At 37.8% G+C, this 22,225-nt stretch overlaps 1 protein-coding gene across 4 annotated transcripts in view; it reads left to right on the forward strand.

Annotated features, from left to right (window-relative positions):
* CDK14 (cyclin dependent kinase 14) overlaps positions 1 to 22,225 on the forward strand; it is a 344,690-nt gene that overhangs the window by 247,551 nt on the left and 74,914 nt on the right. For all 4 annotated transcript variants that reach the window (XM_059842986.1, XM_059842993.1, XM_059842976.1 and 1 more), the window contains one exon: positions 2,698 to 2,844. In XM_059842986.1, coding sequence (XP_059698969.1) covers positions 2,698 to 2,813 — 116 coding nt within the window. In that variant the 3' untranslated portion in view covers positions 2,814 to 2,844. The remainder of the gene's footprint in view (positions 1 to 2,697; positions 2,845 to 22,225) is intronic.

Consider the following 22,225-nt stretch of genomic DNA (forward strand, 5'->3'; position numbering starts at 1 on the left):
GTTAAGGCAGTTGCTGTTGAAAGTCTGCCTTTGCAGAAACTGAGGCAGAGATTCTTTCCTTCAGAACTAATGAAACATCAAGAATGCCAGTTCTTTTATCCAATTTCCACCAAATGGAAAACAAAAATCACTCTGCAGTGGTGACATCTCAATCCTTATGACTATGTGATTTAGTCTAGCCAGGATTTTGAATTCTGAATTCTGCAGTAGCACTTTTCTGTTAATATGGACTTATTACCCACTTGCCACTTAGTTTATCAGTCAGTGGCTAAATCCAGTTCTATCAGTGAAGTAAATGCCTACACATTATCACTCTGCAGCAGACTGCCAACAGAGACAGTCTTGTCCTAGTCATTAACAAGCACAATGTATGCAGAACACCAGAGGGGAATTAAAACCACAAAAAATACCTCAGGGTGGTATTTTTAATATGAGAATTTAATTTGTAATTTCACAGATTAAGAATTTTGGCTGCATTAATCCTTTTATCAGCTCACAGCAGGTTATTTGCAGAAGCATAACCATAAGGCGATATTCATTGGCAGAAACACGTCTTTGCATAACGTTAAACATCAGGAGCAGTGAAACCTTTTGAAGGGGGGAGAATAAAGATGAAAAATCATTATATTTTAAAGCAAGGTTCTTCTAAATGCCTCCAGTAAAATTTTGAGTTACAGAAAGACTATTTCTGCGTCTAGGAGATAATCATTATGAAGCATAAATCCAGATGCAAGAAAGGACAATCCCAGTATCAAATACTACAATCGTTTCTATTTAGTATGACTTGGATATACTTGTAAACATATTTACAAAACAAAGAAGTCATATACTTTGGAGGGTTGGGAAAATGTTTACTGTGTAGTGAAATTACCAATTTTTGTGATTCTAGTTCTCTTTGCTAATATTTTACATCAACAAACACTATTGATAGTTAATTAAATATAGTTATAAACATATTGAGTCTTTATGTAGAAAGAAAATTAGTGCTTTCTAATTTGGACACCACCAGTGATTTTGTAAACCTCTGTAGTGAGCAATATTCATCATGGAATATATTTTTGTCTAATGCTGAATTGCAAATTTTGGGATTTAGCTCTTAAAACCAGAGAAAGACTCATATGTGGGTAGGAAAGCAAAAGGGATGAATCAGTCAAATGATTTTCCATCAGAAAATTGTTTCCTTGGAATCACAATATTTCACAACAGTGTGGTGACTCAGCCTACACTGACAAAGTAAAAATTAGGTGTTTGACTTTCTATTCTGGTTTTGACCTTTAGTACTAAATATTTGTATTCTATGTAATACTTTACGGTATATTTTTTCATTGGGGTTTATTTTAAAAATGTGTGCAAAATTAGTTTATGTGAAAAGCAGGATTTTGCTTTTCTTGCTTGGTTTAGTTTCAAGTTAAGGCATAATTTCAGTTGGGTTGGAAGTTCAGTTTCCAGATAAACTCTATCTAAAAGGGAGCCACTTTCAGGTTTTGAAAATAGTACATTAAAAACGTAAGAGCAATGCAGTTCTGCTAAAAACACCTTGTCCAGGAATACAGTGCGATTTATGATGCAGCATAGCTTTCATTCATCTGAAAATTGAGCAGTAATCTATAGATTAATCCTTTTTACTGAATATGTGTACTTGTTATTTTCTATTTAAAAAAAAAAAAATTCCTCCCACTTTCCTACTTTTACATTTGAGAGCTCATATTCATTTATTTGCATAAAATGTCTGTCATTAACAATGTGTGTTACCAAGGATAGCAGAATAAGAAATGCAAGTTGAGATGTCAAACTGCAGTGGGAAGGTCTGTGCCTCAAGCAATAGCCAGGTCTTTTAAAGACATATAGATGAAAAAAAGTAGTTCCAGAAACTTATAGGTATACTAGTTGTTAGTGCAAAAAAGAAAACTCTTATGGCCCTGATTAGTTCTTTAGCATTTCCCTATGGAATCATGCAGTGGCAGCTTTCATGAGGACATCGTTCTATGGAGGTTTGTTTTCAGGATGTATTAAAAGTCATTGCTTTTTGCCCATCAGATTGAGGCATCCTAAGTAAAAATGAGTTTTCATATTATCATTATGTTAGTTCTTAACCATTTGCATTTGGACTGCTGTGATTATTATCATCATGTCTCCTAATAACTCGTTGCCTGGTGTGACATTGAAGTTGTCAAGGTTTTTCTAGCTCATGCGAAAGGGGATTGCTTCACATAAAAGATTTTTGAGTTCTTGGGATATTTTTAATGAGCCTAGTTGTCTTTAGTAATTCAGAAAAGAAAGTCAAACAAGATAGTTCAGTTCTACTGATATCAAGATTCTGAAGATGTAATATGTGATATCAAATTATTGAAAAACCTTGCTGCGTGTTTTACCTTCTTATTTCTAAGTTCTCTCAGCAGAAATTTAAAAGTGGAAGTTATTCATTGTATGTTGGTATAGAGGACAAATAAACACACACAATCTGGAAACAGGTTTTTTTGAAGTTATATGCAGCTAAGAATGTTTGCACCATACAATTTCCATCATAATGCATTCAGCTTCTTTCCATTCAGATTTTGTGCAGTGCTTACTGGCAGCACATATAGGTGGTGTATGTATTTAATGTGTTGTGTTTCCCATATATATGAATTATTTTTAAATTACTGCTTTTACTGCAAAAAGAAACCAAAGTTTCTGAACTGAAACTCTTTTTTACAGTGTCTTCTATTTTTACTGTACCGAATGTAAGATTACAGCCAGAGACTGGAGAAAGCATGAGAGCCTTTGGAAAAAACAATAGTTATGGCAAAGGTGTATCAAACAGCAAACATTGAAGAATACCTATGTTCACAACTGATAATGCAGGTAAGACATTGGAAAGGATATCTTTGAAAATGCTCCTTAGTTATCTTTAGAGAAACAAAATACAAAACTCAATTGCATGTCCATATGCAGGCTGATACTCTGTTTTTGCAGTTTTGCAGTCCATGAGAAGAGTGTAAGTACTCAGGAATGAGTGTCACTGACAGGTTGAAAACACTGCAGAAATTGGTGCTTGTATATTAAGTAATAGTTTGCCTCTAATTGGGACTGATACCTTCCCCCCCCGCCCCCGGTAAAATAGGAGGAGAGAAAATACCTCTTGTGAGTTCTGTTTTTAAATTTTGGGGCAAGGAGGAGAAATTCTATGATTCTATAATTTATGGTCCCTCACAACCCTAACCATTCTATGATTCTATTATTTAGTAGGTTGCAAGTCTTGGTAGCAGAAGGATGTTCATGATAAAGAGATGCTGTCATGTTAATGATCTGTATCACTGGATCAACTAATACTAGTTTTGTTCAACCATTGTTATTCAGTAGTGAAATAGTGTGTAATATGACTTCTGGTGTTTTAAGAGCAGAGCAGAACTTGGGAACAAGTGAACAGACAGGCCACTTACCAAATTACAGCAAGTGGATGGTGGAGTTATATCATGGCATTGTCTTCTGCCCATATGCACCAGCCCAGTGTTTGTTCAGTGGGATTTAACACTTGGCACACTCTTCCAGATTAGCAGTATTTCTTTATATAGCTGCTTTGCTTATTATGCTTCTCTAAATTGTTTCATACCACAGTGTTTCACAAAATACTTTAAGAGCAGATTCTTTTCATTCAAAAAATCAAGGCCTACCTTTTTTTTCTTGTTTATTTTTAAAGACAAGGTTGCTTTTGCATGTTGAATCCATTTTAACAGTTAACAGTTACAGAAGTTCTAGGAGCTGACATAAATGCACATGCTGTTCATACACCTATTTGAAGATATGGTCTCCTATAAATGTAGTTGATATTCACATGATGTCTATATTTAGCTAAGTCTGCTTTATACAATATCAGACATAACTTTCTCTAATGAATTACATTTGGGTTTAGTGTTGTATGCTTATGTAAAACTGGGGTTTTTAACCCTGTAATGCTGTAGAGTCTTTGCCTGACAGGCAGTAACTACTGAAAAACTGGCATGAATAGATTTCGGTGCTGACAGCCTGCCCCAGTTTTTGCACAAGCTCTTCGCCAAAAAACCATTTAAGATTCTCTAATGTCAGAAATGAGGCTGCCTCAGAGCAGTCTGTTTACATCCTTATTGACAAGCTAATCCCTACTTTTTCCTGGGGCTGTGTCCCTGCAGACATCTCTTCAGCCTTGTCTGTTCTAACGTGACATATCATCCATCTAAAGTATATTTAGAATGTGCCCATCTGCTAAAGACCTTTTGTGTAGGATCTTATGTACAGAATCTCAGTTCTCATGTACAGAACCTCCTTTCTGTTGCTTCCAAATAAATGCATTTTTTTCTTTATAAAATATGCAATGGAAGGTTTTTTGCAAATGAGCATGTAAAACAGTACAAAAGAACCATTGGATCATTCTTACTGAATATCTATTTAGGCAGGTACAAATCACTGTTTTAAATTTTACATGTGAACAGAAAGAGAAAACCAAATCTACCCTTTACATACATCACTGTACTGCCATGGCTGCTCAACTACAGTTTTAATACAGAATAGCATGGCTCATTGTGAAAGGTCTGAAACCACTTAGCAAATGCTGTGATGTGTACATTATTGATTACATTTTTCCACCGTGGCTTGGGACTTTGTTCTGTCAGGTGCTTGCAGTGCACTAACATCAGCTCCATGCTGTAGTATTTGACTTGTGCCATGAGATGGGGACCAGCAGGTAATCCTGGAACAGTATTAGGACCAAACAGAGGTCCTTGTACCATGTGGAGAGCTGGGGATTAATGACATGAAGTTAAAATTCATTGGGAAGCAGGAGAGCTGTGGACATGGGAAATGGATATGGGTGAGAAATTATTAGAATGGGTGGAAACCTTTAAAGGGCTGAGACTACCAAGCAAGTAGAGGTGTGAGTCAGTGTGGAAAATGAAAGGAGTTGGCAAAAGAGACTGGAGTTTTGGTAATGTGAAAAGAAGATCTGGTGAATGGCAGGTGGCTGTGATTTTAAACAGTAGAGTAGTGACTGGCAAGTAAGATGTTCAGTCAGTAAAATGTCTAAGTTGTGAGTCAGTCACTCTAGCAGAAGATTAGAGCTGCAGTCAGCAGGAGCATAGCATTAGGGGAGGGGTATTTATTACAATATATTCTCTCAGAGTCTCCATTCACAAGGCTCAGTGAAGCAAAATGATGCATGAATAGGAAAAGGAAAGATAGCAGTAGCTCTCCAGGGCCATGAAGTTGTCAGGTAAACAAGGCAAGTAGAGTTAGAGAGATGGAGACAAACAGTACAGGATGTTAAAATGCCAACAAGCATGAACACATAGCATCCCAACTCGTGGGGTAAAGAAAAATTAGAAGTGGCAAATATTGCAAGGAAATAGAATTTAAAAATTAATTATTAAATTAGAATTAAAAAAATATTAATCCAAATTTAAAAACTAATTATTAAAAAAAAAAACAACCGTAGCAAACAAATATTTCTAACTTGTCTCCTGGACAAGGTAGGCACATATGTGTTTCACTCAACTTCATGGGTTGACTTTATGGATATATAGAGGTGGCAGGGAAGTTAGGAAGGGCTGGAATTTTGAGGTATTCCAGTATCCTTCAGGAAGCTGTGAAAGAAAAAAAATCTGTAGGTAGTTGCTTACTAAATCCTCTAACATGTGTGTAAAGAAAAGGTTTTTAATTTTTTATGTATTTTTATGCATTTATTCATTGTAAAGGAATTTATTAGAGAAATGCACAAAGAAACATGAACAAGGAACCATCTTCAACTGCCTCTAGAACCTGGTGCTGAAGAAAATTCTAGTCTTACGTCCTTCCTCCCTTCCTCCCTCCCCCACCTAATTTCCCTGGCTTGGGGGTAAAGTAGGAAATAAAATTGAGAGACCCAATAAAAATGTTGTGCCAAATCTTTCTGTGATAAGAAGTTATCACCTCTTGCTGTTCTCTCAGGCACTTGCTAGATGTTAGTGCCCTGATAGTGCACCCACTGAATTAAATCCACGTTTCTTTAGGGTTTGGAAGGCAAAAAGATTAGGGGAGGAATGGCTGAGACATCATCTGCTGACTTTGGGAGCAGCAGTCTCTAGCAGATTGGTGAAGGAGAGGGACTCAAGGCAGTAAATTTGTAATTGGCTCCATCATTGATTAGAGCTTGTCTTAAGCCCTCAGAAACTGGTGCATCTCTGAGAATTTCTGCTGTCTTTAAAATACTATAGTGCTTCAGCTGCCTGTCTACAACTCACAAATCAACTTACCACTTGAAAAAGCAGTAGCCTAGGACATGTTTCTGAAAACTTAGATAACATCTGTCAGACTTGGACTACTAATGGGGTCTTTGTAGACCACACTGTGTCATTGTCTTGGGCTCCAAGAAGAGACAACACATTTATTCCAGTACCCGTGGGGAAAAGCCTGACATTTGGACTTAGCAAGGTCAGTGCTGAGGCTGCTCTCTACTGGAGAAAATTAGCAAATATGTGGTAATAAGCATCATCACACACAGAAAAGTCTGTCAGCACTGAATTAGATGGGGCCTTTTGACCATATCTACAGATCTTTAAAGTTTTGTGATAAAGCCAAATGTTTTTATTTTGTGCCTGATGGTTTCCATTGATATTTTTTTCTCCATGGGGAGGAAGCATCTCTGTAGAAGCATTCCTCATCTCTACATGTCTTGGTGAGTTATATTGTATATACTGAAGTCATCCATCTTTACAGATCTCTTTTATTAAGGCAAGAAGGGACTAAGAAACTCTAGAGCTCTCTTTTCATTTGCCTAGTGGAATACATGGCTAAAGCTTGTTCCTCTCTGGAAAGGATGAGTCAAATAGTAATTGAAAAGACAAGGCATTACCTGATACCAGATAGCACGTGATGTTTTCTTGTGGTGATTTATAATCCCCAGTTCCCATTGGTGGGCCAGAGACACGAGATATGTTTCTGGCCTATTGTCTGCTTCCTGGAGCCAGCAGGGACAGCTTCATTCAGGATGGTAACACCATATGCTTTTAAAGTATTTAACCTGTATTACCATAATGAGATCCCCTGGCTTTCTAAATCTCTTTGACAATTCACTGAAGCAAAACAAAAAGTGGCCTTTATTTGTATTGCTTCACCACATGCACATGCATCCCAGCAATCCTGAATGTCAATCCCAGGGTGCTGAATTCTTTCTTCTGTGTCCATTTAAGCCAGCAACTGACACCAGCCCAGCCAATCAAAGGGAGGATGGCGTCATTCGGGCCAGCTCAGCTGTGCAAAACAGAATAAAGCTACAGAGGTGACAGTTACCACTATAATGGCAAAAAGTGCTGGTTATTTGGATGCTTATGACTGGGTGTGTTCAGCAGCACAGAATCGTTTTGGAAAATTACCTTTTTTTCTTTGCTAGCTAGAGAGGCGACTGTTGTTGCATCCCCATCCAATGGTTTCGTTTTGGTTTGTCATCCTCAGTTTTACTTTTATAAATTGTTTAAGAATATCTCTTCAGCCCTGCTGTGTGGGAGCATAATTTTTGCCTGCCTTGCCCTAGTCAAGCCACAGGGAAGCTGTAGTCCAGCAGTGTGTGTGACCAGTAGTCAGTATTGAAAAGTCATTTTCATTCACTACTCCCCTGCATTTTCTCTGTTCCGGGTACCCCAGTGTCTCTAAAAAACACTGTGGCAAACCATGTACTGTGCATCTGAGTCTTCATCTCTGCAGCTTCAGGGGATAAAACTGTAGTAATTACAGTGGAGAAAGGTCTGCATAAAAGAGAAATTCTAGACTGAGAGACTGCAGATCAGCCAGATTTTGTCACTGTTGATTTAATCAAAAGCTCAAAGTAGCCAGTAGTGCTTTATATGTGTGAAATCTTAAAATTCAGTGTAAAACCAGATTGGGAGAGAAAAGCAGAGCTATAAAAGCACAGCAGTAGCCAATTTAATTTTTTAATGCATTTTTTTAATAGATGGATTCAGATAGATGCGTATAAACAGCCATTGTGCTGCTGCAGTTGAAAAGATGGAAGCCTAAGCACTGAAGATGGGAGGTTTAAATTTCTCTTGCATCTTTTTGTGCCAGACAGTGTCTATACATGAATGTTGAGGGTCAGTTTAATTATTTAACTAATACTGGATTTGCATAAATTGGCTTTCCTGAAAAGGCTAATAAGATGCAGTTGTGGTGGGCAGCTGAAAGCAATTTGGGTTTGAGTCCAGTAATGACAGTACTAAGAAGAGTTGAAATTATAACATCAATTTTGTAAAATGTTAAATTAGTATTAAGCTGTGAAACATAACTGCAGAATCCAAGATATTTTTTGGCTCTCTAGTACTTTTAGTGCCATTATTTTCTTATGTTAACAACATAATGGCTTTATGAGACTGTTCCAGCTGTGCTTTACTTAATACTGAAGAATAAGATCACCACGCTGCTAGAATATACCCTAAATATAACACACAAGGGAAAAACTCCAGGCATTGGTCTACATTTTCCTTGTGATATCTATTATCTTATTTCTATTGATATAAAATGAAAGTTAAAGACTGAGTTTTGCCCTCTATTCAACAATAAAAAGATCCCCCCATATTCTCTGGACTCTGCACAGTGGGTGAAATGGACTGGATTGAGCAAATAGCTGTCCAGTGCAAGGCTGTTTTTGTATAAACTGCCCATCTGACCTAAGTGACATGTGGGGACTGAGGATGGAAATAAGGCTCAGACAAAATGTTTATTGGTGGTTTTTGTGTCAGTACTGTAACAGGTCACCTTGTCTCTTGTCATGTGAAATGCAGTCACTTGAACTCCTTGTAAGTAGTAGAATGCCCAGTCTCTTGATTTTCTTTACAAAAAGAGTTGGAAACATAATGCACAGAGGTATGGAAAGTGAATTGGGAAGGATGGTCTGGCTAAGGAAGCTGAACACCAGTTCTGATGAAAGCCTGTCCAGCCTGGAGACTGAAAGCCCAGGAGAGCATCTATGCCTGGAAATAAGCACACTGAAACAAGTAGGCATGATCAGGATTTCTAAAATAATGGGAGTCTTTTTTGGAAAGAAGAAGGAAAGAAGGAAGCAGAACAGAGAGGGGAGGTCTTCACATTTTATTGTTACATACCCCTCTTGGTAGGGCAAGTATTTCAAACCTCCATTGCTAGGAGATATTGATTTCTTCCCTGCACTTATATACTCTATATCATTTGGTGTGAAAGTAGTGCCTACATATTAATTGATATTATCTTTTTTTAATTGTAATGTGTCATGGCCAAATCAGCTTCAGAGCTGGTGGAAGGAAAATGAAGTATTGCTACTATTATGGATAACTTTTTTGAAGGACAATACTGCATTTCCTTGTACTATGGCATAATATGGGGCCTATTTTCAGTTCATTTCTAATGCATGATAACTTGCCTTCAGCACTGTGAAGATTCATTTTCAAATAATTTTTAGTGTAGAGGTTTGTAATTTTACAGTCATTTATGCGGTAGGAAAGATATTAGTGATATTTGCATGAACTCATGTGCTCCATTTCAGTGCTGTTTATCTGTCTTTCCAGTTTGTTTGCTCATAAATTTAGGAGACAAAAGGCAGAATCCTCTGTGCCATAAGTGTGCTATATTGCATTATTAATATTAGGATAGCAAGCAATTCCCACTAGACAGTCTTTGTGGTCTGTTCATGCTTAAGAAGTGTCTAGGCATGAAAGGCCGTTTGAGTTCCAGGGCGCTGATCGTCTGGGATGACATTTGAATGCGCTGAGGACAATGTCTAGATGACAATGACTGGGAGGGAGGCAAAGGCGGGTCCCCACTCTCCCTACTCTCCCATGGACAGTCACCTCTCCTTTAGGATTATTTCCTCACGTGACTCCTCAGTTAGGCTTTGTCTAAGAGGAATGTGGAACCACTGGAGGGGAGAAACTGAGGTTTCCAGACAAAGCAGAGGCTTCCAATGCTGACAACACAGCCCATAACCCAGAGAGACAGCAAAGCTAATGAGAGGCACTGCCTCTCAGGCACCATTTGCAGCATTCAGAGTTCACAGAACATTTTACTTTCAGACAAATTGCAAACAAGAAATGAAATTTTGTATTTCCATATACCAGAATCTTTCCTGTAGAGGACAAGCTTTGTGGTGCCGTTTTTCATCTGTAGCTTATATTGCCTGATTCTCCATGAAATAAAAAAACTAAACCAACCACTGCAAAACTGGGTATTAAGACACCACCCATTAAAGTAAATGTACACTGAATACCTCTAGTTGTGGGAAGTTTCTTGCCTTAAAATGTAGCAATAGTTTACAACTCAGCTAATAAATTATATTAATTTATTCTTCCCCATAAGTGGGATGAGGATGAATGTTTTTCCCACATCCTCCTAGTGTTAACTGTTAAGTTTGAGGAGGAAAACTCAAAAAATGCTAAATCCTCATTTAATAAAGATATCTAATGTAGAAGGATGGCCCTGGAACAGTATCTTTGGATATTTTAAGAAGTGGAAACAAAATTGAGTATTTTCATAATTTTTTGGTCTGTTATAAGTTATAAATGTTGTTCTGGGCCATATATGTATTTTGAATGAGTAATTGTGGGCGATAGTTCTCTGCCATTAGTAACCTAGATTTCAAATCTGTACAGACACTTCTGCACCCCTCTTTTGATATTAATATAAAGTCTAATTGTGCACTATATTTTCTGGGTTTTTTTATTGTAACAGTAAAATCACAACCTTTTTATTTAAGTTTTCTCCCTGAAATTTTTCTTTTACAATTGCTTTTAATACCCTTCTTGTTCAGTCTGTGCATTACATGTGTATCAAAATCTTATAGTTAGCTTATAGTCTGAAGGAAAATAAAATCCAGACAATTAAATCTCTCCTTGTGTGCTTGAAAGATTCAGCACTGAGTTATCTGTCACATCATAAAAGGAGCAAAATCAAAACAACTGAGTCATTATCATGACTCTGCTTGGTTTCAGCCCACGAAGTGACATCTAGACCCTGCAGATACTGTATTTGTTGTTTTATGTATCTGTGTGCAAACATTTGTCGATATGAAGGTGTAAATGTTGCCAGCATTTAAATTAGGTTAAAAGTGCTATTTATGGCTTACATCAACAACAGAAAATATTCATAATCATCCCTAGGTGAAGCTTCTCATTTAATGAGCTTACAGCTCCTAATTAATTCTGTAAAGAACGCCATTTGGCAGAGCACTATTATGAGTTTTGCATATTGATAGTGGCAGGGAAAAATATATCTGTTTTCTATTTATATGGTAAAATTAACTTCTGTTCTTTTGAAAATGGCACATCTCAGAGGTATTGCTTTAAAAATGGTCTCAGGGTGTAAAGAAAGCAGTAATAACAGCACCAGGCATTCAGTTCTGTCCTAATTTTCCCACCAGTTTTTCAATGTTTCAGCTGTCTCAGAGACTTAAAGTACTCTCATTAGGTCGCTGCAGAGGCTGCCTGCTTGCCTGCTCCATCACTCTCCCGAGCTGCCTCTCTCGCTCCCCCTCTCTTGCTCTCCCCTTTTTTTCCCCTCCTGCCTTGGGAGTGACTGTGAAGATCATTTGCTGGTGTGATTGGCAGGTTAGAGCATTCGATCAGATGAGTTCCTCTTAGTGCAGGTCAAAAAGGCTGGTTAGCAGGAGCTGTCGAAAAATGCCAGCAGCATTCGAAATGGGAAATGTCATGACTTCGAGGCAGGGGGTGCCACCTGGAACAGAAAGCCCCCAGCTCATTAGCAAGTACAGGATGCAAGCTTAACTGGAGGGAGCAGAGGAGGAAAGATAATACCCAATAGGGAAAATTATTGTGAAGTGGAATTGATTTCATGTATAATTTGTTTATCACTAGAGGGGACAAATGCTGTCCTCCTGACATGTGCGGAGGAGTGTGGACTATGAATGAAGCAATTTAGCATAATCTCCAGGTTGAGCTCTGGATTTAAAGAATGCCAACTTCTTTCTTCCCAGCTGTGGAAGTGATCAGGTCATGTTGTATTAATTTAACCTGACATACTCTCAAATGGTTTATCTGGGCAATTTTAGCAATTTAACAGAACACAGCAGATACGAGCTGCATTCATTATTAAGATGGGGCAGTGGTTTGTCTTCTGGATGAAGTGGAGTTGGGGGTTTACTGCAAGCTGCTGTTGTTAAAAAGACATGTTCCTCTTGCAAGCTGAATTATAAAAGGACTCATTTCTAATGCCTTGTCGGACTGCACAAAATCAGAATGCAATTTCAGTTGCATGATATAATTTTATTTCCAAGAAAACCTACATACCCTGTGAAAGTATGGATTTAAAAATAAATAAAGCATTCAGGCTTACTGTATAAAATTTAATCTGAAATGAAGACTACAGGGGCTGCTGCCTGTCAGGGACTTAAAGAATGCACATATAAAACATCAGCATTACAAAATGCTTAGTCTTCTCCAAGATATCCTGTAGTGGTGAAATTGCAGACAAACTCTTCATCCTAGGCAGTTTAACAAGCCCCTGGCTATTAATATTGCTAACCATTCATTTGCTTCACTGGTCTGTATTTTAGTATAAAAGGCATATTGCAAATCAGTAGAAATGGCTGCATAGATTTTTCTCCCCCCTCCCCCCCCCCCCAGTTTTTTTCAGAAATGTTAAGAAAATAAGATGAGGTCATGGTACCTGCCAGACTGTTTTATCATGGTATCTTTGTGCAGCTTTTTGTCTAGCTCTGCTCTTCCTGAAGACAATGGGAGTATTCCATGGACTTCAATGGGAGTAGAGCTGGCTCCCTTATCAAAACTAACATAGACACAACAATACCATCTCAGACTGAGAAAATGGGACTTAAAAGCTGAAAGGGCTCCTGAGAACGATTTTTCAAACTGTATCCCTTCTTGTTAAGGAATTTTGACTTTCATATATTAAATTCATACTTTTCTCAGAAGTTTGGAGCTCATGCTCTTGGTTGCTCAGTCTCTTGGTTGGATCCTGAGGAATGTTTGCTTACTGTTCATATCTTTGGCTTTTTTCAGCTTTCATTTTCTTCTATCCATCAAAGTTTTTAAGTTGGTAATGGAGTAGCTAGCATTTGCTTTATTGAGTAACCATAGGCTGTTGAATTTCCCTTTCTCCACTGAATGTGAATCAGAATCAGATTTTTAAAAGGAATTTCTTAATCAAAATATTTGTACAGAGTCTTACAGATGAGTGTTTTCTGCTTTGTATTTCATGTAAAAAGCTCAGATTAACAGCCTGATAGTTTGCAAAAAAGAAGTTGCTAAAGCACCATAAAAAGGGCATTCTTTACCTTCCAGATACCTTTTTAGTGTTAAGTTCTTTCAGATAGGCACTGTGAACACTGGCTGCTGTAGTCTGCACTAATGAACACACAGGCTCTGTCCTTTGCAAAGCTGAATAGAGAGAGCAAAATATCAGAATAAAATATCCTCTGTGCAGATTCTGTGGTAGAATTTTTCCCACCTTGGGTAGCTCTGCAGATGCCCAACTAGTATTTAAGTATTTAGGTAAAAAAACTGGAAACTAATTTGAAAAGTTCAGAAAGTATTCATTACTTAATGTCTGCTCTGGTACTTTGTTTGGGGGAGTGATATGCATTTAAATTATTGGTATGGAGTTTGAAGATTAGGCTTCTGTTGGGAAAAGAGAGTAAACTGGGAAATCTCCAAGTCTGTTAGCTCTATGGCCTAAGGGCAGGGATCAGTAAGCACTGGACAGACCTGCTAGATTTTAAGCCTGAGGTATATTTGAGGGATCTGTGGTAGCTGTAGTGTCTGTCTGCATCTGGCAACAGCTGCTTGGACGCAAGAAGGATGTTATGGCTAGGAAATCTGGCAGGGGCAGATAAACTCTTTTCTAGAACTATGTGTGACACAGGTTAGTGACCTGTGTGTGTCCTAGGTTCATGACCAAAGAAGGTATCACTCAGAATTAGAAAAAGCAGTTCAACAACTAATATTTCCCATATATTTACATTTTCCAGCAAGAAAAAAAATTGTAGTCTGAAACAGAAGAAAGAATTTAACCATCACTCTTCATTTTTTAACAAACTTCTAGTTTTTCAAAACTGACGCAAGTATTTGCTTGGCTTCTAGGGACTAGATAATTCAAATGAAGAATAATAGCCAGGAAGGAATTAGTAGCAAATTCCTCACTGCCCCTCAAAACTTACTATTCCTGCAGTTGTTTGTCATTCACTCAAATCCTGATTTCTCTCTTATTCTAAATAAGTACTGGTTTGTTCCTTGACTCTCTAGGGAAGGTCAGGCAGAAGCAATGAGTGGGGAAATCACATATTCATCATCTGATTTTTATATGTTTTCTCCCCCAAATTTTTGAGGAATCACTGGACTTGCTAGTGTGTATTCTGTGCCATTACCAATCTTTGTGAATCACTTTTTGGGTAAGAAGAAGTTCTAACACATGGTTTGTATTCCATCAGTGACTCCTTTGATCATTACTTGTGTGTAAAAACACTTTCTATATGAATTGCCTTTGTCTTTTTAAAAGGTGGATATGTGGAGAGTGTTGGAAAAATTGAGTGAGCCCTGAGGTCATCTAAATAACTCTATGTAATGTGAGCAGGTGTTGATGAAATCTGATTCAATCAGTAGCATTTCAACTTTTGCTTTATGTATTATATTTCAAATTAAGTAGAGCAGTATAAAACAATCCATAAATTGAAACTGGGATAGGGTCATACCACTTTTTAAATGTATGTGTGTAGTTCTTGACTTTGATATCATTCACTTTTTAATCTTCTTTTTCATCTGTGTTGTTAACTTGGGCTGCAGTAAAAGGATATAGCTCTAAAAATTATTTTCTAAGATTTTGCCTTACCACCATGTTGGGTTTTTTTACTAAGTCTTTCTCCCCTATACTAAATATCCCACAAATTATTTCCATCTATTACTAAATCTTCCCAAGGAAGTAAATTTAGATAGATTGAGCATATTGAAGATTTCTTGACCTGATCCTGTCAAAATCCTTGACCAGGAACTTTGTGCATATGTTTTGATTTTGATTTTCTTAGTAGCTGGAACATTGCTTTTGGATCATTAACCCTTGCCAGTTTTTCCCAGATGACATAAAAGCTGAGATTTTCTGAATTTTCAAGTCCTGGAGTTGCTTTTTTTGTGTAGGCCATCCTCCTCTCCAAATTTTTGTCGCCAGAATAATCTCCAAATTTTCTGGGAAACAATTTTCTGTACCAGCTTGTGTGGTATCAAAAGTAGGAGAATTGCTAATGAGTCACAGCACTGCTTCTGTCACCAGACAGCAGGACAGGCATCTCTCCTTCATCCAGACTCCTAAATGCAGAGCAGAGAGACTGTAGCACACCTAGGGATTTAGAAAGATGTTTGAAATGTGCCAGAATGGAGCAGACTGATTGAGAAACTGAATTCTCTTTCCATGAGTTCCTGGGGAAGGAAGGGAGTAAACACAATGCAGTTTAAACACATGGGCCCTTATAGAATCATCAGAGCTAGAAAAAACATCTTCAGGGTCTGGACTGGAGGAAGCAACACTGGGCAAAAATGCAGGAGGTCTGCCAGGTGAGATCTTTAAAGCTTCTTATCTATGTGGTGTTTCTCACCCATTTTATTTTCATGGAAACAAGCACAGTTTCTTGCTAACAAACATCAACATTTTTAGCTCATGTCTATTGAGAGATGCTCTGTTTTAAATTTGTGTTGTTAATCCACAGTGTGTTGTGATCACAATAATGCACAGAAGTCAAACAAACATCCCCCACCCCCAAACCTCCTCCCCTAAGAAAACAAAATCCCAGACCATGATGATAAAACAGATCATTAAGTGTTTCAGCAACAGCCTGTCAGCTTGGCTCTTAGTGTGTTTTGCCTGCCATTAAAAACCATATAGATCCACAAATTTGATTGAGGCTAGACAAAAAGGGAGGGGGAAAGGATTTTAGAAACATTTTATGCACCTTACTCTTCAACATTAAGATTCTTTTTTCACAACAGTGTTTGCAGTCTAGTGTTTGAACTAAAAAAAAACGGCAATTTTAAAATTCTTAAATATTTTACAAGCTTAAAGCAGATGTAGTATCTTTGTAGATGGATGCTCAATTCCAAAAAGTGCAACCAGGATCGTTAATATGTGAACATAAGCAAAATGAGTTGCTACCTGACCTTGTTGTCTGAAGTTTTGCTGTTTCTCTTCCTTATCTCTTCCTTTGTTTATTGACTTTATTTGTTCCATTATGCCTGAAACATTGAATATAAAATCCATAATTCACAGATCCTACTCACCTTGTTCATGCAAGGCCCATGAAAAAAAACAGGTCAGGCAGGAGAGATGAGTGGGAAAATCACATATTCATCACCTGATTTTTATATGTTTTCTCCCCCAAATTTTCCAGGGGGAAGATTGCAAGAGAACCACTGGAACTTGCTAGTGTGTATTTTGTGGCTCTGGCCAAATGCTGCATAAGAATAATGAACCTCAGTGCTGTCTGTGTTTGGCACTTTTGGCACAGTGTTAACTCACACTCCCCCAGCACACACATACACACACACGGCCTTGCCATGCATTCTTTGCCAAAGCCAGTGATTTCTTTGCTCCTGGTGCACATCCAGATGGGAAGGAGATTGGAATGTGGAGACACTTAGCTTTGTTGTCTCCTGCTTTTGTATATGCACTATGCACATTTATGAAGGAAAGGTGTCCAGTAGGTCCCAAACTTTCTGAAAGGCACAAGAATTTCAACAGATGCAAAGCCTATAGGTATTTAAATAAGCCAGAAAATGGATAAGGGCAGAATTAAGATCATATTTTGCCTTTTAAGGTAAACAATCCAAGTCAGATTCCCAAAGCTTCCCATCTCAACAATGATAAACATGAGCTGGATCCATCATACCTTATCCCTGTGAGACCCCACCGCATGCACTGGGTCATGGTATATGTTTGTGTTGTGGGGAGGAGGGAGGAAGAGTGTGTAAAGTGCTTTACATCTGTGTAACTTGAATATTTTAGGTTGTTCAAACACATCTACTCTGGTGCTAATGGAAACAGAGATCACTTATCACCATATCCAAGGAATTAGAAATGTATATTCATGACTCCCTGTTACCCAAATAGGATGTCCATCATTCTGCATTAATGACATGGCTCTATTCTACTCATTTCATTTTTCTTTATGTTTTACCCAGCTGAATAGCTCAGCACTGCCATGGGGTCCTGTATCGTATGGCAGACTTTGCCTTTTGAACTGCCCACATCACAGTTTTCTGCAGCTCCCTATCTCCACTGTCATTCTTTTTCTTTACTCTAAATGTTTCCAAGGAGGAAGAAAAGAAAGAAAGAAAAGATTAAATAAAAAAAAAAAAGGCAGGGGGCTTGGGGGGAAAGGAGGGGAGAAAGAGACTGCCGTGGAAAAATAAAAGTTTAAAAGAAAACCAGAATGAATGCTTCACTTGTTGGCTTTTAGCACAATTACCATACCTTAGGAAATATGCAGGGAATAGTTAATTATGACTAAATGAGCTCCTTTTAGAGTTCATGGCAGGCCCCAGCATCCAACTGTCAGTGTTGTGAAAGATTGAATTAAAAGGCTGGTCCCCCTGTCAGCCGACAGGATGGGCTGCTGGGGGAAAATAGACAGTGAAAAGATAGCTGGGTTAGAGTAGCCTCAGCAAGAGAAACACGTTTGGCATTTGCATACTGCTCCTGCAAAGGGCTTTAATCCAAATAAAGGAGGAGATTTTGGTATTGTCAGCCAAGGCTTTGTTCGGTGTGAAGAGCAGAAGGAAATCTGATGAAGGGGCCTTTCTGAAGCCCTTGCACACAGACTGGAGGTTGTTCTAGTAAAGTTATGTACTTTGGAATTGTTTACACACTGTTGTCTGTTTGAAGATCTCCTAAACTGAAAGACTCAAAGTATTCCTCTTTGCTAACACAAAAGTGTGGAATTTGCGTGGTAAAAATTACTTACGCTGCAGACCTGAACAAGTTCTTTCCATTATCTTCTGAAAACACCCTGAAGTTCCTTTTTTGGTGTAGACAAAGTTCCCCAATACTTCTTGAACTCATATATCACAAAATGATTTCAGACTAAAAGAAAAGGAGAATTATGTTCTCAAAATGCAGAGAACACAAAAATAAGATACTCTTCAGGCTTGAGGCAGACAAAATCTTGCTGCCTTCTCCAGCACAGTTCTTTTTTAAACAAGTAAACAGTTTCATACCAACTAAAAACAGTGTTTTGAAATTTAGTTGAGGTAAAGTGTTGTGTCTCTGCTAAGATCTCTTCTGCACTTTCTAGGGTTTTTTTCTCACCTGAGAGATGAGCCAGAAGCCTCAAACATCTTTTGTATTTAATCTGCACCAGACCCAGTCCATGCCTTAGAGCTTTTCCAGCTAAAATAGCTGATTTGTGTTTAAAAAATCCCAAAACTGTTTAAAGGTGGTGGCAGGCAAATTGATCCTCCTTAGAATGACTATCCACTTACAGTGTATGCTGCCAGCTTCCAAGGTTTTCACATGGGACAAAGAGCATCATCTCAGAGATATGATTAATATTTAGGGACCAAATAGGTCATCTAACAGCACAGCACCTGAAATAGATGGCTTTTGCTTTTTGTTGCTGCAAATTTTTTTTCTGTGTGATTGTCATAATGATTTTAGCTAGTACTGAATTATTTATTTGGATGGTAATACTCATGGAAATGATGTATATATATATATATATATATATATATATATATATATATATATATACACACACATATAATGCTCTCTTGCTCTCTCTCTATATATTTATATATATGTATGATTTTTTTCTAGAAATGTGTCTGTACATACTTAGCTCACTTTCTCATCAGCTTTGTAACTAATAGTCATTGTAAAGCAACATGTATTTATTGGTAATGCTTTGTGAGTGTTAGGGTGAGCAATATCCTGGCCTGAATGGAGCTTGAATTTTCTCTAGTAAAACAGGTACTGTCTTTAAGGCTTGGTGAAATTCTGGGAAAGAAGATGAAGCAATTTCTAAGATACCAAAGAATGATGCTGGGTATATCTGTATGGATATATTTGTGTTTCCTCTGCAGTTGCTTAAAGGTTATAATTAAGGGAAAGAATTACAATCCTGTTAATATTAATAAGTCCACATATGATGAAATTTGGCTCTCGGTTATACATGCTCTGACTTGTTTGGGCTGGTTATTTTTAACCTGAAATGCTTCTTTATGTGCTCACTCAGAGACAGACATTGATGTTTCAGCTAAGATTTTTTTTTTTCCAGCTAGTGATAAATGTGAATCATTTCATACTTCATCATCTATTAGCCTTATTTTCTCCCACATGGTTGTCATAAATTCTCACAGAAACACAGGCATAAGCAAGTCTGCAATCAATAGGCCACAGGGCACCCCCAGTCCTCAGGTTGTTGGTGCAACTTGAAAATCAGTCGTCAGAAAGGGGAGGTGGTTGATGGAAAATGTGCCATATCCTGTTGCTTGCTGAGCATTATCTGGATTCAAGAAAAGCCTGAATGAATTTCATCATCTCCCTTTTTCTTCCACCCTACAGAAAACTTGAAGGGGAGATCAAATTTTGGTAAAAATGGGAGCTGAACTGAGGCATCAGTTGGCACTCAGTGTGCAGTTCACACCTTCTCTTATTAGTTTAATTTATTCCTTAAAGCATTTACCTTTTTCCAGCTGAAATGAGTAGTAGAAAATAAGGTACAATATTTTACAAGGGTTATTTACCAAATGATATTTACTGCTTGGAAGCATAGCAGTGCAATCTACAAAGTAGTTTTTGACTACCTAAAGAGACAAGCAGCTTGAATCCAGCCTGGGTATAATGTAGTATGCAATTTCAAAACAGTTACTTTTATATTAACTCATAAGTTTTTATTGCTTCATAAGAAAATGATAGCGTCATCCTACAGTGCTTAGCTCCTCTAGGAGATAAACTCCTGTGACTTTCTCACGTGTTGGCCATCTTTGTGCAGCTTTCACTGGTTAGAAAGAACTCATAGTCCAAAACACACTGCTGGGAAAACAAGGATGGACCATGGCAGTAATAAACATGTCATTTAAACCTTACAGGAAAATGAATGTGGTTTATTCAAACATCCCTTCGGAAGTATGGCCGATGATAATATTTTAGTAACACAAGGAGGGAAATCTTCTAACGCTCCCATTCCTGGGCTCTGTTCCCACTGAAGGCAGGAGCTGCACATACAGATCCAGAGGGCTTGCAACTTGAATAGCATCTAATATGGAGTTGAACAGTTTTTAAAAAATAGAAACTGAGCTCACTCCACTGCTTGCAGTCTGCGTGCAGTGAAGTGGTGTTTTCACTTTTCATCTCTTCCTCTTTGTTTCACAGTAACGGTGCAATCTCCAATTAGAACCCGCCCTTTGTTAGCAGCAGTCACCGGCGCCTCATCCCGCTCTGCGTTTTTCCTGTGAGAAGCGTGTCAGAATTTGGGGGGACTAAATATCCTCCTTTGTTGGCGAGCTTGTCAAGCACCGCGCTCTGCTCGCTTTCCCACCAGGAAGGTCAGGCCGCTGGGGGGCCGCTCTATTTTCTGAAATGATCCCTACTGTCTGTCCATGCTGTCTGACAGATTGAAACAGTTGTCTGTGTCACTGCTTTCAATGCTTTTTAAATGCCTCACTTTCCTTGAAAGATGTAAAATATGTCGGCAGCGGGGGGAAAAAAATGTAAAAGGAACTATACTTTTTCCTGCTTAAAGAACCATTGGGTTTTCTTTTCTAAAGTAAACTTAATTTTGTTTAAAATATAAGACGACTTAGGGAAAAAAGCCCCTAAACACCAGCTTATCTGGAAGACTGGGTAAGTCACAGCTTACATATTCTATTTCTGAAACCTCATTTTAAAACGAGGGCAATAAAATTATTAAACACACATCCATTCAGTAGCTGAAGTTAAAAAGTAAATTTTCTTTGTTCACTTATAATTCAGTTTAATATATTTTGATCTGAGGTATGTATAAAGCCTGAAGAAATTGGTACTATGCTGAGCCTTCAATACTCTCCAGATAATTGAACTAATTAAATCTTTACCAACATTAACACAACTCCAGCATTCCTTGGACAGTGGTTAATTATTGCATGAACATGGCAAGCTTAAACTAAACAGAGGAAAATAGAATCCTGTGGAATGGGTATTGAGTTTATTCTTTATTCATCTTTTGATAAGGTTTAATTAAAACTGCCTCTCTCCATTGTGGTGAGAATGAATGTGCTTGTTTTCTTAATGAAAGCCAAATTATTCACTTCAGCCATGGTTCAATAATCAAAGGGTTTGCAAAGTTTTGGGTTATATTGTAGCTGTGGAGATATAATTGCTGCAATTCTCTATGAAGGCTTTATCTTTTTATTACATTGTCTTTTATTTTTTACTTTATTTAGTAAATTAGAGCATCCATTTTCTGATTCACTATTTTAATGTGCTTTAAGCAGGACATTTTTGTCAATAGGGAGCGAGCTGATGAAAATAAAATTTAAAATAAAATATTGTTTATAATAATTGGAAGGCAAAAAATAGTTTCCAAAGAAATCTATCTTCCAGTCTTTTAGAGTAATACACAAAGTAAAATTTAAGCACATAGCAAAAGCTGTCTTTATGAAGTGCTGAATTTTAATAAAAGACTGATCATTTTTATGGCCGTAACAGGAGGGTGGACATGGTGACTTTCCATGCTTATACAGTGGCTAATTGATCACTGAGCAAAAATTGTTGAAAGAAACAGTGATGGCTCAAAAGGTTAGAATACACAAGATTGTAAAGTGACCTGAGCTGCTTACCTTGTGTATGACCTGCAATCTTCAACACCAGTGATACAATGGAAAAACATTGAGAGAAGTGAAATTGTGACCAAGAGAATGGGGTGCAGCTGAAGGAGAAGGAGAAACACTTGTGAGTAGGTATGCATGCATGCAGACTGGCATCCCTTGTGTTGCCATGGACTTGCCTTTCCACTTGGAAAGCTGTAGATCTGAGCTTCAGCTCTCATGTTGCAAATTCACATGAATTCTTTGAGAAATAACACGGCAGGTAGGAAATGGATCAGTGTTCCTTTAAAAGGAAGTGTCCCACTCTCTTTTCATACAGTTCTGCAGGTGACTTTGATGGACCACCAAAAGGGTCATAGGACAAGTTGCACAGTTTTATTTGTATTCTCGTATCTCGTTCTGATGTGGTTTGGAATGAAATCCTGGCAGAACCATGGTTTCCTGACAGACTTTTC

The sequence above is a fragment of the Haemorhous mexicanus genome, chromosome 1 (genome assembly GCF_027477595.1).
Source record: "Haemorhous mexicanus isolate bHaeMex1 chromosome 1, bHaeMex1.pri, whole genome shotgun sequence".
In the NCBI taxonomy this organism is placed as follows: Eukaryota; Metazoa; Chordata; class Aves; order Passeriformes; family Fringillidae; genus Haemorhous; species Haemorhous mexicanus.